This window comes from Ammospiza nelsoni, chromosome 6, assembly GCF_027579445.1.
Source record: "Ammospiza nelsoni isolate bAmmNel1 chromosome 6, bAmmNel1.pri, whole genome shotgun sequence".
Taxonomy (NCBI): Eukaryota; Metazoa; Chordata; class Aves; order Passeriformes; family Passerellidae; genus Ammospiza; species Ammospiza nelsoni.
The window spans coordinates 607,501-625,106 of NC_080638.1; the positions used below are offsets into that span (position 1 = coordinate 607,501).

The following is a 17,606-nucleotide window of genomic DNA, read 5'->3' on the forward strand; positions in this document are numbered from 1 at the left end:
TCGCAGGTTTCTCAGGAGGGCAGAGGGGTGTGTGTGAGCCCCTGCACCTCGCAGGTTTCTGAGGGGGGCAGAGGGTGTGTGTGAGCCCCTGCACCTCGCAGGTTTCTGAGGGGGGCAGAGGGGTGTGTGTGAGCCCCTGCACCTCGCAGGTTTCTCAGGGCAGAGGGGTGTGTGTGAGCCCCTGCACCTCGCAGGTTTCCGAGGAGGGCAGAGGGGTGTGTGTGAGCCCCTGCACCTCGCAGGTTTCTCAGGAGGGCAGAGGGGTGTGTGTGAGCCCCTGCACCTCGCAGGTTTCTGAGGGCAGAGGGGTGTGTGAGCCCCTGCACCTCGCAGGTTTCTCAGGAGGGCAGAGGGGTGTGTGTGAGCCCCTGCACCTCGCAGGTTTCTCAGGGCAGAGGGGTGTGTGTGAGCCCCTGCACCTCGCAGGTTTCTCAGGAGGGCAGAGGGGTGTGTGTGAGCCCCTGCACCTCGCAGGTTTCTCAGGGCAGAGGGTGTGTGTGAGCCCCTGCACCTCGCAGGTTTCTGAGGGCAGAGGGTGTGTGTGAGCCCCTGCACCTCGCAGGTTTCTCAGGGCAGAGGGGTGTGTGTGAGCCCCTGCACCTCGCAGGTTTCTCAGGAGGGCAGAGGGGTGTGTGAGCCCCTGCACCTCGCAGGTTTCTGAGGGGGGCAGAGGGGTGTGTGTGAGCCCCTGCACCTCGCAGGTTTCTCAGGGCAGAGGGTGTGTGTGAGCCCCTGCACCTCGCAGGTTTCTCAGGGCAGAGGGGTGTGTGTGAGCCCCTGCACCTCGCAGGTTTCTCAGGAGGGCAGAGGGGTGTGTGTGAGCCCCTGCACCTCGCAGGTTTCTGAGGGCAGAGGGGTGTGTGTGAGCCCCTGCACCTCGCAGGTTTCTCAGGGCAGAGGGGTGTGTGTGAGCCCCTGCACGTCGCAGGTTTCTGAGGGGGGCAGAGGGGTGTGTGTGAGCCCCTGCACCTCGCAGGTTCCCGCAGCAGGCTGGGGAGCGTTTGTGGCGGTCCTGGCAGAGCAGCCTGAGTGCAAATTGCCCGTGAGAAAACAGCGCTGTCACCGTGCAGGGCTGGCTGAGGACTCAATGAGCTTCGCTCGCACGGCGTTTATCCCCTCTCACCGCGTTAGGGAGGGAAAGTCTTGTTTGTCAAGTGCTCCTGCTGAGATCACTGAGCTGAGAGAAAGCCCTGCAAGCCTGAGGCCCCTTTGCTGCTGCTCCTTGGAGTATAGCATTGGTTTGAAAGTATCCCCTTGGGAAAATAATTCTCAGAGTGCTTCTGTGACGGGAAGGAAAAGCACCAGCCCCATGTGTATCAGTTAATGTACACTCTTCTGCTGGTTGGCCTAAATAAGAATAATTTCGTAACTGAAGTGCACTTCTTCAGCTACTCCTGTCCTTGTAGGGTGAATCCTTTTTCTAAATCAAGTTTATCCCTTATTTTTTCTCTCATTAACACAGGCTACCAGCTTCTTCATTTGATAACAGCACAGTCTTGTAACAGTTCATCACTGTAGGATTTCACCAACTCCAAGCCTGGAACATTAGCTGACAGCAATATGATTAGACCATGTGCCATGTTTTAACATTTGTTTGTAAAAATCTTACCCTTAGCATGATGAACAGTGAAATCAAATGGCTCTGTGCTTAGTTTATTGTGCATAATATTGGCATTTTTAGATTTGTAGTTATGATCATCTCCCAGTACTTGATATCAGACGTTTGTGGTAGTTCTTCATGTAGTGGTACAGCATGTATCAGTAAGAAAACATTTTGTCAGTAAGAAAAAATTTTGAAAACTTGAGTGAAAGAAACAAATTTTTTTAATGTGCTTTTGGAAGAGTTGGACTTATTTTATTCTAAGTTCTTAGGCTAAAGTAGAAATAGTAGGTTTTTTTTATCCTAATGTATTGCTTTTAAAAAACTCCAAACAGCCTCAGTGTACATCGTCTGCAGATTGCCTGCACAATGCCCGATTCATGGTGGCACATTGACACAACAGATTTGTTGCCTGAAGTGCTACATGTTTGTACATGTTTCCTATTCAGGCTTTATTTGCTGCCTCTTCAGAAGTCCTTCAAACATACACATTTTGACACTGACAAAAGAATTTATATACTTCATATTGAACAGCTCAGTATTAGTCATATGTTTTAAAATGAAAGACAAAAATGAACCTGATTGTTTTGGTTTTAGCAAAACCATTGCTTTACTAACAGAATAACTTTTGTGGTGGGGCAGCTAAACAAGGAGTCAATCTATTATCCATGACCAAGCAGCTTAAATGTGATCTATGTTAGAGTTTTATTTAGACAACAGAAGAAAAAGTGGTGAGCCCTGATTTGTAGTTGTTATGGCCCCATGATACAGACCAGGTCTCTGCTCTTCCTGCAGGAATTCCTTCCTAAGGGCTCTGTGGCAGCAGCCAGGTCAGCCATAACTCCTGTGCTCTGCCCCTGCCTCCGTAATTCTTGGTGCAGAAACACAAGGGGGTGTGTCTGGCAGGGATAGCATCGGGTCTTCCAGTGCACTGCTGACAATTCAGTCTCAAGGATTAAAAAATATCATCTGGGAAAAACAGGGGAAATACCTGTGGTTGTTACATTTTTGTGAATAAAGTGCTGAGTGTTGTGGTCACCTCTGGTGTCTCTAACAAACTTGCTTTGTCTTTGCAGAGCCACCTGGGGCTCCTGTTTGTGTAATTCCTTGCTTGACAGCAGTTGATGCAGCTGGCTCAGAGTACAACATTTTGATATAGGATTTGTAGGAAGAGAATGAGAAAGACACCCTGATAAAATTCAGATGCAGAGACTGCAAGCATTACCTTAGGTCCCTGATTTCAGACCAAAGATCTCTTTTAAAATTGGGCCTGCCTAAATGTAGGCAGCAACTTTTTCATGGCATGATGTGTGTTGCAGCACCTTCATGTCAGTGCAGGGCAGTAACTCTGGGGAAAAAACTCTACTGCTTCTGTCTGCTCATCAAAGTTTTTGCTTAAAACTTAAACCAAGCCAAGATACAGAGAGGAGAAGCAAAGGAATATTGTGAATTACTGATAAATGTTTGCTTTGTTTCTACAGTAGTACACATTACTTTAAAATAAAAATATTGTTAATTACATAGTATCTATAAGTAGTAGTTTTACTCATTGCAAAAAGATTCTGCCTCCATATTTGAAAGTTTTGCAGTTTGAGTATTCTCTTACAGACAAACTGGAGAGGAAATGCCTGTCTTTATTTTGCAGAAAGGAGCTCAAAGAATGGATGAAGACTTTAAAACACAGGCACTTGAATCTGCTCTTCCAAGTCCTTCAGAGACTTTGCTTTCCATTCGACTGTTAGACTTTAAAACGAGTTTATTGGAGGCAATAGAAGAGCTGCGTATCAGAAGGGTAAATTTGTTTATATTTGCTTTGGTCTTTCTTTGCCTTATTTCTGTCTCTCTGTAGGTAATCCTAGAAAATCCTGCATGAGTGTGGCTAGACCTCATGCTGTATTTTAAGTGATTCAGCAGCCAGGGTTTTGTGTAAAAATGTATTGGGTGTATTACAGACTTTCCTGTAGACAGCACAAAGGTAACAGGTTTGGATGGGAATGAATTTGGTTTTTCTGTAACAACATAAGAAGTTGCTAGAGTTGATAATCAGGCTATTGAGAAAAGCTACATTAAATTACTGTCTTTCATTATAATTCTTCTCTTTAAGAGCAGTCTTTGATACAAAATGAAAAGAAGGAATCCAAGTGTTTTCCAAGTCCCCAAGTCTTTCTCGTTTCATAATTGATTTGCCATTTGCCAGAAAATTAGTGATTTTGGTTCTTTGCTTGTGTATTTTGTGGGCAAAGAGCTAGATTAAAACCAGAGTATTTCACCACTTTTACATTGCTAAGTCCATGGAGCTAGACCCCTACAATAAATAGTGTATTGGGTAGTAGGGGTGGGGGTGTTTTGTGTTTGAAATTATCTTGTAGTAGTACCAAGGTAAAATTGCTTCTGTGCTGGTAAAGGCAGCTGTTTTTTCTTGTAGTTAATTTGTCACTTGTATTTTTCTGTGGTTACTTTTTCAGTTGTGTGCATGTAAACATTTCTGTCTATTTCTCCCCTTAGGGTTTCTAAACTGTTATGTGTATTGAAAGACCTAAAGTGTATTTTTTCTTCATCTGATGCATTTGACCTGCTCAAAAGATGTGTATTATTAGTTTTAAAATATTAGTATTAATGACATGCTTGATTTATGCTTATTTTCATCTAAGTGAAATGCTATAATCCTCTCTTTAAAAGCCATAAACAAAAGAATGACTGCCATTAAAAAGGAAAAAAAAAAGAAAGAGAGAAGGGCTGCATGAAGGTTCTTTATTGGTGTAGTACTGTTAAAGCCCCCATGGTGTGATCCCAGACCTGTGTTACAATGGTCGTGTTTAGTCTAGTCAAACTATTTTAGTATTAAAAGTAAAGACTGAATAGTTTAACTTTATTATTAGACATATTATTATATCTAATAGTTATTATTATTATTATTATTATTATTATTATTATTATTATTATTATTATTATTATTATTATTATTATTATTACTATTATATAACGATCAGAGTATCTTTTGCTTATAAGACTGCTTAGCTGAATTTACATGGTTAACTCAATGTTGCACTTTTAATGCACATGGTCAGAGCCTAAAGTGTTCATGGAGTGCCATGGGATTTCGTAATTTGGCATTTTCCTTTGGGTTTTTATGCTTGCTTTGTGTCTGCTATACTACGAGAGTTTGTGGCTGTGATTTTGTAAAAGTTGTCTCAGAAGGGTGAGTAATTTTTTGCCTTGAAATTGTTTTTAGTTTCAAAATTGATGCAAATGCTAAGAGCCAATTTCATAGTTAAGACATGGTCCTAAGTTTCTAAAGTAGCTGTGCTTTCCTTTACCCTAAAAAATACATACATATGTATATATTTACGTGTTTATTTAGAAATTTAGGTAAAAAAGTAAGCATTTTACAGACAGCCAGATTGAAATCTGGGAGTGTCCTTGAATGCATTTTTGATTGGTTTTGATAGTTCAGGGCTCCTTGCTTAGTATGTTTGAAGCTTGGAATATAAAACATAGGTAGTCTGAAGAAGCAAGAGTTATTGAGTAATGTGGCTTATGCCTCGTGGCATTCATTTTTATCTTTTCAAGTAGAATTTTCTATGGATGTTTTCGCTTTAAAATACCCCTAGCAAACCCTATCCCCATTTTAGCTACGAATTTCTTGCAAGCTCAAGCATGAGCCTATTTTGTAAATTTTTAATCAGCCCTGAGAGAAAGGTAGTGCATAAACCAAAATACAGGGATGACTTAGAGAATTACAGTGCTTGTCTTGCACTTACATGCTAATTTTTCCATGGTCATGAATGAAACACAAAATCTGTGTCATCTGCTCCATCAGAAAGTGGAGTAAAAGTGAAAATTCTGCAGGTTTCTTACTATTTCTTCCACTTCCTTCCCAGGTTGCTTGTGAGGTTCAGTAGACTGATAACCTGAGGGAGGCACTAGAGCCAGTGCCACGGATTTTACTCTCAGCTTTGTCTTTGATCTCTGGCTTGGCCTCAGATGAGATTATTTTACATCTATTTGCTTCTGGTTTTCTTCCTATTCTTGGTCTTGCTTGTCACTTCAACAGGAGGCTCTTTGGGACAGGACCTGTTGTGTATTTTGAGTTTATTAAAGTGCCTGGAATGCTTGGTTAAGATGCAGTACAAATTCAGATTAATAAATTTGTGGATGAAATTATCTGTGTGAAGCTAATAAAAAGCAAACTGTTAAATACAGAAATATTTTGAGAGATTTGTTGCAATCCTTACTCAATGTCATGATATTGTAGGCAAACTCTCAAAAATAGTTCAGAAGAGTTGCTCAGAGTAAGGGACTGTTCATCTGTTCCATCTTCCAGAGGAAATCCCAATCCTTGATAGCTGTGCAAGTTTGTTCCTAAAGATTAATTGCTTGAATGATTATACTTGATGCAGTTCTTTTGGCTGTTCACAGGGTCTTTGTTCTCCATAGGAATTGACATAATATGAATATGCAAGTAATTAAAAGCCACAAAAAATTGTATTTCTCCTGCCCCACAGGGATTACTTCACAACCCAATAGTTGGAGTGTCTTCTGTTTTTTCCAGTTTGCTTTCCCACTCATCCAGCACTGACCACTGATCCTTCTGTGCTGGATATCCCTTCAGTTACTTCCATGTCTGTCAGTCTTGCTCTGGAGTCACCCGAGTGCCTTTTCTTCCTAACAGCCTTTTCACTGGATTTCATACCTAAGTGTAAGTTAGGGAATTTTTTTAGTAAAATGACAGACACAAGGACAGCTGGGTATTGGGAAAAAAAGTAAGTATGTGGGTTTAAGAGAATAAACAGCACTGAATTTCAGATCTCATGACTGTGACATCCTTGGTATTGTTGTTTGAGTCAGCAAGCAGTATGTTAGATCACAATTTCTCTGTGAATAATGTGGCTTTTGATTAGGAGCTGATTGCTTGCAGTTGGAGAGTGTTCTAAGTATCAATGCAGACCTTTCCAGGAATATATTTTGATAGAAGAGATTAAATATAGAGTAATTTTAACTATGCAGTGGAGTCAAGGGCAGACCAATGAAATTTACAAAGGGGAAATAGTGGTTGGTACAAATTTTTGTCTCTGCATGTGAAAATGGAAAGTTTTTGAGAATAGATTCCAAATAGGAATCTATATAGGTTGCTATTATTTTTCATAACTATGAAAATCCAACAATGTTTTATCAGAAACTAAAGGTAGAATAATGCTTCTATAAATATCTCCTCTCCTATTAACATTTGTCCTGGAAACAAAGCTTAAGAACAATATCCACGAGATCTACAAAAAATTGTACTGGTCTGCTTCATTCATGAAGGAATTTCTAATTGTAGTATGAAAGAATCAGACATTGTAGTGTCTGTGAGTACTGTTTGACCTGCATGAAAACTGGATGTGCAGTTTTGTAGGAGGGAGAGTGTAAGTTTAAGAAAGATAATAAAAGTACCTAGCAGCAGTTTTGGCTGCTTGGACATGAGCCGGCTGTACTCTGTTCCTAAATCTGTTCAGGGTCAAGAATCGAGGGGGCTTGACCAATCCACAGCCCATCTTGTAAAACTACAGCCTGAAGCAAACACTTTAAAGAAGGCTTGACACTTTCTAAAGGTTATAACGAGTAAATAAACCATCAAATTACTCCTCTTTTATTGTTATGGTAGTCTTTTTTTATAAAAACACTTAAATCCATGTAGTCCTAAGGCATCAAATAAAAAATGAACACTTTTAAGGTTTGGTGGGTTTTTGATCCCTCCTCAGAGTTATATACAATATTGTTCTCCTAAGTATAACAAAAACATTTTTGTTTTATTAAACAGCTGATAGAACTTCTAAAAAAAAAGAAAAAAGTGCTTCACACAAGTTTTAGAAGCTTTCATTTCAAAATGGGTAAATTATAAATGTCCTTTGGAAGATGTAAAAATGATGGATAAGGTTTATAACTGTTGGCGATTTCACATCAGAACATTTTTATAATGTAATTGTCATTCTCAGTTTAAGTATTTATGGTGTTTATTTTCTCAGCCATAGTTACATACATGCACATTTTTGATAGCTTCCAGATACACCTTTATAATTTTGGAGTAAGTTGGAGGAGTGTTGTTCACTTAGAACTTTGCTTCTTATCCTCTTAAGTGTTCACAGCAAAAGGCCTCACTTAAAATGGAATTTAAGGCCATTTTCTTACCATTTTGAGAAAGACTTTTGCTAATAATATATAATTTTAATAGTATGTGTTAATTAGTATTGCTTAATAACAGAAAGGATTGAGGATCACACTTTTTAAAAGCTTCTCATTTGGTTTTGTCACTCAAGGGAAATTAGGGAATACATTTTCCTTGAATACTTATAGAATAGTACCAGAAAAAAAAAACAACATTGCAACTATGCAGCACTATTTATTAAAGCAGAACTGGAAATCACTGATAATATTTTAAGTTCTCTCTTTTTTTTTTTTTTTTTACCATAAGTCATATGAAATCTTTAGGTGTCTTCTCCATCTGTATTCTACCAGTATATACCAGAGAAGTGAAAGCTTAAGGACTTTTCTCTGGTTCTCTGTGAGCAAATTTCAGTTTTAATGCCTATTCAGTATTTTATATGTAAAATTCACATGACAGCTGAGGCATATATTTAGAATCTCTGAAAGAATCTTGAAATGCTTGGGAGCAGGCTCCTGTGGAAAGAAGTGTGCTTCTCCACACATGTGCTTGAAAACTGTCTGCTAATCAAGACAGTCAGTTTTGACCCTAAAACACTATAAAAGATGTCAATGTCAAAAAACTATTTTGAATCACTTGGGACATATTTTGCTCTTTTGATTTTGTTGATAAGTAGTGAGACTATGAATCAAATATTATACTGAGTAAAAAAGGCTTGCAAAATCTTCAAAACTGTCTTGCATCAATTGTTGAAGTGTTGTAAATATCCTTGAATCAGAAACTTGGAACCCTTACTCATATTGGGCTTCAGAAAAATTGTAGTATATTTTATAGCCAAAAAATTTTGTGTAATCTTCTTCACTTGGGAAGGAGAAAGAGCCTCCATTTGTCCTTTCAGTGTGTCAGGAAAGGTGCTGCTTCATCCAGAGGTGGGATCTTTTTGGTCTTATGGCAAATAATAGTCGTTGATGGTATTGCAATTCAGTAGAATTGTACTTAAACCCCAGTATTAAGAGAATGAACCTTTTGAGGTCTTCTTTTATTTTTTATTAAAGAGAGATCCATGGCCTTTTTTTCCCCAACTTGTGACTGTGTTGTAAGGTTCTAACCAATTTTTGAGGTGTGAGTCACTTCAAGAGTACTTAAATTTTTCCAACAATTAAGATGGTGAGATTTAAACTATAGTGAAGGTGAACTTTAAAACAGCATAAAATTTGCACATAATATATCAAAATGCACAGTTCAAGTATTCTGATTATTCTTTTACCCTCATACAGTGAGCTTGGCCCTTGCTGGCCCTCAGTAAATGTTATTAGTTCAAGGATTCATCAAAGAGAAGTCAGGCTTACCTTAAAGTGGTGGCTTTTCCAAGCTGGCCATCAGTGTGCGGAGCAAAGGCAGGAAAGCAGCCTTTGGAAGTTCAGTGGCACATTAGGGCAGCTCTCCAGGTCCTTGGAGGATATTCATTATTTTGACTGTGTGCAGAAAACAGGACAGTGCTGAGTTGCTTATGACATACGTCAAAAACCTGAATATTGTTCTTGCGGGAAGTCGTGACTCCTCATAAGGAAACCTTTTGTTCTTCCTTATTTTGAGTACTGGATTTGTGAAGGAAGGCCAGTGCTCACAAAAATTGGACTCCAAAGGGAAAAATTAACTTGAATACCAGAGTGTTTCGGGAAAATTTACATACTTATTTAGCAACTGTGATTATCAGAAGATAACTCTCATTTGTTATCAAAAGTAATAGTTTGGTTCTTGACAAAGTGCTTCTGCAAGAACAGATCTGTAACACTCCCTGTGGATCATGGGGGAAACTCTGGACTTTAGTAATGGTCTTCTCAGATTCTCTGGTAGCTCATCTTTTCAGAAATATGTGTTGATGACTGTTTCAGTTTCTTTTGGTAGGACAGAAGGCTTCTTGGCACAAAAGATAATGATAAATATTTCTCTTTTTCCATAATAACAGAAGTAACCACTGACAAAAACTTTTCAGTTGTCCTAGGAGATGTCACAAAGAATAAAGATTCAGATGCTTTGAGCTGAATATTTAAGTTGCCCCAAAGATTCTGAGTAATTAAGTATGATTATCTGTATCATTGACGACAAAGGATTCTTGTAGCACTTTTGCATCTTACTGAACTTCTCTTCATTTCAGTGTTTTGACATTTTTTTAAATGTTTGTTTTTAACTAGGAAACAGAAAATAATTATGAAGACCAAATAAACAAAATTGTTATAGAGAAACAGGAGCTTGAATGGCAGAAGGTAACTTTCCTGTGTGCTTGTAGTGTTTTACCTGCTGAGATTTCATTTAAATGTGTTAATATAAATTGTGATTTGTTACAATTCCTCTTTTTAGAACTATTTTTATTTCAGTAGTAGAATGTTCTAGCCAGTAGCTTATTACTTAGTCATGAACATCTGTAGCTTTTATTTTGATTTGGATTGTCCCCAGCTTAGCAATGTTTTTAACAAGAAAATATAATAATATTTGGCATGACTTGCCAATCTTCAGTCAAAAGAGATGGAAATACTGAAGCAGGAAGACGTTTAGCTAATCTGAGGCATGCTGACACGTCAGTGTGGGGGAAGATGTGTAGCAGCTTCTCTGTATTCTGCTTGACTTTGGCAAGCGCAAATATCAGTGCAGCAAACAGCTCCACTTGCAATCTTTTGGAAGTGGAGATTTTTCCAAAAAGTTATTTTTGATCATGAACTTGTATGTTATCCATACTCAGTGGTAGTCTGTCAGCTTTTAAATGTTGAGAATGAAGTATTCAGCAACATAAGTCTGACATTCTTCTCAGAGTTAGGGCTCCTGAGGTTAAGCTTTGCTAGGAAATGCATTCCCTTCTTTAATACAATCAAACCCATGACCCCTGTCACTAGGGCACAAGATAAAAGGCTTCACTCCGTATATTTTACAACCCCAGAAAAAACAATAATTTCAGCTCTATCCTTGATCTTGGGATATTTAACATCTTAGTTGTAAAGGAAGGCTATTTCATCTTGGAGTTCATCCTAACCATCTTAAATTAATAATCCTAACTCTGTGCTTTTCTTTCTTGAAAGATATATATGTGCACACAGAAACAGGAAACATTTTCTATTTGTAAAAGCAAGAGTGCTTTCAATTTGTAACCCTTCTTTGCTTTTCTTAACCTAGCTTTGCAGTGCTTAATATTCTGGGTTCAAAAGGGAGGATTTCCACCCATTCTAAGACCTTAACAGCAATTGAATTTACCATTCATAAAAGGATGGGACTTACAGGTAGTGAGGTGAACTCTGTTCCTGTACTTTGTGCTTAACATTGGCACATGGCAAAGCTGATCAATGAGTGGTAGATTTTGGGAACTTCATGTGAGCAAATTTTCTGGAACTTCAAAGGAACGAGCTAATATGAATATCCAATCCTGGCGACTCCAGTAAGATGAAAATTCTTAGTATGACATTTAAATTGAATTTGTGACCTGATTGTTTCTGAATGCAGAACCATACTGAGCACAGCAGTAGTTCAATAAGTAGACATCTTCCTCTGGTTTATCAAAGGTTCTGTTTTACCATTTCCTTCATGGATTTCCCTTCCAGTCAACATTTCTGTCATTCATTTTATTTTACCTTAAATTTACCTAACTAGTTTGAAATGAAGACATTATTTCAGCTAAGTCATATTACAATATTACAATTTATCTACATTTTATAAATATACTGTGCCTGCTCTTGAAAGAAATATTCTCAAGCAGGGAAAACAGAATAACTGGAGGATATATTGCTTTCAGTCTAGTGGGTATACTCATCCATTATAATATTAAAATATCAAAGCTGATTTTTTTCATATTTAAAAAAAAACTCTGCATTTTTCTTCAGTCTTACTGCATCACACATGCATGGTATATCTGGAAAATTTCTTCCAAGCCTGAATTTCTGACAGAGATAATAGAATCATTTTATCTGATAGTCTGTGTGTGAGGCTTGTTAGAAAATGAATATTTGTAGACACTACTCTGTCATTTTGAAAATAAAATACCTCACTTGAATATACAGTACAAAAAAGTAGTATGTTATAAAGAGTTCAGAATTGGGGTTTTTTTCCATTACATCTATGATAAAGTTATATAAAGGATGATTGTTTACTGAAGCCAGACTTATACCTACATAATTTATTCCATGATATTGCCTTGAATTCCTGTATTTTGTAGTGCCATCTTAATTTGGCAGTGCTGTGGATATAAAATTGTATTCCTGTTGTGAGCAGAAGTACTGCAGTGGGAGTAGCTGATTTTTTGTGCCTGCAGTACTTTTCTGCCTTGCTGCTTCACATGCCTGTCACTCCCTGGAGAACCTGTCCTTGGACACAGGGCCAACCTCAGGAAAACGCTCCTCAGGACTTCTGTGTGCTTCTGAATCCTCATTTATGTGCTGTGCGTTGTTTGGTGCGCACAAAACAAAACTTCCTCTACTCGTGATGAGTTAAGTAAATGGATATGGAACACCTTATCTCCATGGATCCTTGTCTCTACCAAAAGGCTCTTCTGTTCAAGCTCTTGCTTGTACAATATGAAAGCAACACCAGCTTGCTGGAGAAAACAGCAATTTTGGAAGAGACTTTATGTTTAAAAACTCAATTTTTATTAAGGCAGAAGAAGAAATTTGACTCCTTGTGTGTGAAACAGATTTTCAATTTATTTTCTCCCATTCATTCTTTTTAATTGTCTCAATTTATATTTATTATTGTGCAGTCATTAGTGGATTAGTGTGTTTCCTGCTACACACTCATATTTCTAAGCTAAACACTCATCTATATTTTGAGATAGCTGTTCAAGGACAGAGCCACTTAACTATTTTTACCTAATATTTCAGTTTTTAGAACTGAAGAAACCTGATCTTGCATGCATACCTTCCATGGTAAAGGTGAAGTGTCTTATAGAGAAGCATGATGCTTAAAGATGTTGGAGACTTCCATCTTGTAGAGTGTAGTGTTAGCCTATGAGATTATAATATGAAATAATAATACCAAAAAGTACATCTTCACTCATTTTCTTGTTTTTGTGGATGAGAGCAGTGGCAGGCTGTAGGGTGATAGAAGTCTCATACTATTGCCTTACACTTAGTTATTTCTGGCTTCTTTCAGGTAGCTTGTTAAATGACTAAAATCTAACTATGAACAGAATAACAGATAGTTAATTTTCAATGGGATTCTATTTTTAATGGGTATTAAAATTCTGTTGTAACTACCTGGACCAGTGTCAAGGTTCTGTCCTGAGCTGGTAGTGGATGTGGATTGTTTCTGCAGACTGATGGGATGGATAGGAGTTGCTCACAGAAGTCCTAGTAAAAGGTCTGTATTCCAGAGGGGAGAATTGTTACCTGTAAAGAATGAAAGAGAAGCTGCTACCAAAAAGACGATTACCAGTTTAAAAAATGCTTTTTTTTTTAGTCTTCAGGCTTTTTTAGTCAGTTGTGTCATTCTAGAAATATTTAACAATAAATATTACATATTTATTGTTAAATAAATATCATAATAAGTCAGCCTTTTCTTGAAATACTTGATATATGATTTGCTCTAAGATAATACTTTACTTACACTGTTGTTATTTCGCATGAGCAGGAAACTCTGCAGCATCAGACTGACACCCTGCAACAACAAAACAAAGAAGCTATGGCAGCTTTTAAAAAACAGGTAACAAAATACAGCCTTTGGCTTTGACTGTGGGATTTTAAAATACAGTGGCATCATAGCAAGTTATCAGTTAGTATGAAAATAATTTTCTATTGTGTATAAAATGTTAGACTATACAGGTCAGGACAGAGCTCATTTCCTTTCTTCTGGCCACACCATTATGTTTGTATTTTTGTAGTTCTTTCCAGATGCCCCTCCTCCTGGCATTTTTCATTTTTATATTTCAAAAACCTCCTGGAGAAGATAATGCTTCTTCTAATACTTTCCTTAGTTTGTTTTGCTTTGTTTGGTTTTTCCCCTCTAGTTTAGCATGACCTCTGCAAGGGTAGATTCATAAACCATGGTAAAAGATCTGCCGCACAAATTATCCTGCCCAACATTTAAAAGCGTGTTTCACTCTTGTGTTTTGTTCTCCATATTACAGTGAGCAAACACAAGAGCTGAGAGACCTTGCACAGAATGTTCATAGGAGCTGAAACTGTTGCCCATGGTGATGAAGAATTTGTCATTAATACTGCATCACAATTGTGTCACACAAAAAAGAAGCTGACAAGCAATTAGGTCTCTCCCTTGAAAAAATAATTTGAGATTCACAGACTTCTTGTAGAGCTGTAGAGTTCTACAGTTCCTATAGATAGAAAACCCCAGGGATTGTACTGTGTATGTTAATATAACTATATTGTCTTGTTGAATTGCATGAATAAAATTATTGCCATGTGCTGTTCTGATTTTTTTGTTTTGGGTTTTTTATGTGACTGACAACCAAGTTACAGGCAAGGATGTTTGCCATGGAAGAAGAAAAGGTACTCTAAATTATTTGTTGTTTGTTATCCAAAGAAGAGCATAAGCAAATGACAATGAAATAAAACATACCAAACATTTCCTAAGTATAAACTAAGTATATTGCAATTACATTATGTTTTTTGCTATGGCCTTTGCAAAAAAAATGTCTTTGTAACGTTTGTATTTCTGGTTTTTTGTTTATAGACTCGTGAAGTGTCACTGCTTATGCTAAAAATCAGTTGAGGAAAGAGTGTTCTTTGATAGTTCCATACTGCATTTATTCAAAATTTACTTTATCCTAGAGGGTTGGGGTAAATTGGGATAATTGGCCTTTACAAGGAGTACTGAAAAATAGCATTTTTAGCTGCCTTAGAGAGTCAGATTTTAACAGGGATTTTATTGATTTAGCTGAACTAAAGGTTTCCGAAAGTACTTGACCTAAACTGAAATAAGATGAAATTTTAGCCTGAATTTATATGGATTTTGTTTGCTATGTGAGTTTTTATACCAGGCTGAATGCCTAATTCCTCCTTGGAATGAAGGATTTACATTTGGTGTACAATGAACCTGTTTTAAACAGTGAAGTCAGTGGATGTCTGCCTCTGTTGGTTCATTTAAATTTCCCAGCGGTTTAGAGCAGATGAATATGCTGGATGTGGCATAAGAACTGACATAGAATTTTGCAAACTGGTTAAATGGCTTGGAAGTATATATAAAAAAAACTTTATTATTTGCTGCATTGCTATTTATTGCTATTTATTTTAGGTTTTCTGGTTGAGTAATTTTCTTGACTGGGAGTTTGGGTTTTTTTTTCATTAAGACAATTCATTTGTCCACACATACCCACTTATCCCTCTCTGATTTTTGTTTTCAATGATAGGTTCAGAATTAAATTTTATGCTGATTAATTTTTACTTCTATTTCCATTTAATTGAGTAGTACTTTCAGTACTTTATACCAAAGTAACTGAAAGAGTCAGTTAAGCTCAGGACAGAGTTGAGAAACCAATTTTTGCACCAATTTAGATGATATGTACTGTGAGTGATCAGGGTGGTTTTGGAGGAGTGCACAGTCAGCACTGTATTGGGAATCACTGGAACAGGCAGGGGTGGTTCAATTGGATGTATTTGTGTTTTCTGGCATATTCTCTGGTATTTAGATTCTGGTCTGCATTGGATTGGCTGCAGCCAGTGATTTTTACCAGATTTAATTCTACTGAAGTCCTTTGGCTTTCTCATGTGCAAATTTTATATGTTTGTCTATGTATGTATTCACACACAAACATATGCATATATATGTATGTATATATATAATGTACTTGCATGCATTTAGTGACTAGCAATAGCAGCTTACAGTTCACTCTTTGTGGACTGAGAAAAATGAGCAGGTTGTTTCTATGAAGATCCTGCAGATAAAAAAATGGATTTACCTGATACTTTTTGTTTTAAAATATACTATTTTGTTCTAAATAACGTATTAGTTCTGCCTTTGTCAGGCTTTTCTCTCCCAGAACAGCCAGTTTTAAGACTTGACGAATAGAGTCAGAAGTGGTGAAAATACTCTATTGTGTTTTCACTTTTCTTTTCATAGCAATATTTGTGTGCATGTTAAAATTATTTAGCTTAATTATTCATTAATGGATTGTTCTGTCGTAGCGGAGTTACCCTTTATTTTTGTAACATTCTTTTTGATAAATTTTTATTGTAAATGCATTTACTCTGCCCAAATCCTGAAGTACAGCTTTTGTTGAAAGGGAAAATACCAACTTGCTGTAGAAACAAAAGAAAAAGAAATTGATGGACTGAAGGAAACATTAAAAGCCTTACAGGTAAAGTTTTGCCTTTGTAAAATCGCATTTCTTTGAATGCAGGAGTTTTGGTTTTAGTTTCTTACTAGTAAGAAAATTGTTGGTTTTAAAAAGAGGATCTTTAAGGCCTTATTGCTTAATCTTCCTAGGACACCTCACTTTGTAACACTGAGTTTCTGTTCTAGTCTTCAGTGTCACTACTGCTTTAGGTTAACCTTCCAGCTGATGTTCTTTTCCTCCAGAAGACAACTCAAAAGTCCAAACAGTGTGTGAAATATGCTTTCTTTTAATTTCCACAGTCATCCTCTTCCTTCATTCTTGTTTTGTTGCTTCACACCTGTCTGGAATCCCTGGTAAACAGAACTAAGTATTCACCCTGGGCCTCCCTGTTGCAGAGCTCAGTGGTTGCCTCTGTTTCACTGGGAGGTTTCTGTACTTACACTTGATCCGTGGCTTAAAACCAAGGCAAATATATTGAAAATAGATCAGTAGCATTGTAATGCATTGCCAGATTTCAGGTGTTACCAGGAACTAATGATTTTTCTACCCACAACTGAGTGGAATAAAATTGATATTGAAAACAAAATGGCTGTAATGTATTATTACTATGATTTTGAAACTTGTGATGGTTCCTATTAACATTCTCTTATAATGGAATACATTTACTTGGTAGCAGACTGGGTTTTTTGTCTCTTACTTAACACTGAATGTATTTTAGGAGCAAAAGAAATTGATTCTCATGGCTGGCCTTCTGAGCAATAGCTGTAAGGATTTTGTTGCCTTGCTCAAACCTTGGCATAGCACAGATGATGTAGAATATCCATCCCTGCATGGTCTGCTGAACATAATATGTGGACAGCAAGAGTAATGAAAGATCCCACTGGCCTTTCTTTTGTAAGACAAACCACAAATTAAAAAAAAAATAATCTTAAATGTTGAGTGTTCACAGATCAAGCATCTGTGCCACAGTACAGTTCAGATCTAGGAAATTCTGCTGTGGCTTGAGGAAGCAGGAGGTCACAATGTGCTCACAGGGAGATTGTTTGGAAATGAGCCTAATACAATTTTTAATTCAGTTCTGTATTCTTCTCTGTAGAGTCAGAACCCTGCCTTAAAATGATTATTCTCTAGGCTTTTTCCTAGAAATAATATCTTCTATATAAAATTTGTACACTCTGGATTCTTTGACAATACCTTGGGGTTTTTTTGTATGCAAATCAAAGTATTCTGTCAGTGGGGTATTAAGTAGTGTTGATATCTTCTAATGGCAGCCTTATATTATTAAAGCATGTGAGATTGTTACGTTATATCTTTATATGCTACCATTTAGAATACCTACTAAGATATTTTTGTTATTTTTTCCAACAGGGAACCCACTTCTATTCCTGTAGGAGTTGAGGGAATACTTTGATTTCTATCTTTATCTTCTTCTCTATTTATTTCTAAGGGTCTAGTTTACAGACTGTGGTCCCTTTGCACGTTGTTTTCATGATGCCTGTCAGAAAACACAAGGATTTATGCACTTTTTCAAAACTCCTCTAGTAACAAATCAGTGTAAAGTGATTTTACATAATTTAAATATTGAAGTAACA

At 37.3% G+C, this 17,606-nt stretch overlaps 1 protein-coding gene across 1 annotated transcript in view; it reads left to right on the forward strand.

Annotated features, from left to right (window-relative positions):
- The window catches only part of CCDC73 (coiled-coil domain containing 73), a 72,521-nt gene that overhangs the window by 21,646 nt on the left and 33,269 nt on the right, over window positions 1-17,606 (forward strand). The window contains exons 3-7 of the mRNA XM_059473735.1: window positions 3,246-3,392; window positions 9,938-10,009; window positions 13,353-13,424; window positions 14,192-14,227; window positions 15,961-16,035. Of these exons, the coding sequence (XP_059329718.1) occupies window positions 3,246-3,392; window positions 9,938-10,009; window positions 13,353-13,424; window positions 14,192-14,227; window positions 15,961-16,035 (402 nt within the window). The remainder of the gene's footprint in view (window positions 1-3,245; window positions 3,393-9,937; window positions 10,010-13,352; window positions 13,425-14,191; window positions 14,228-15,960; window positions 16,036-17,606) is intronic.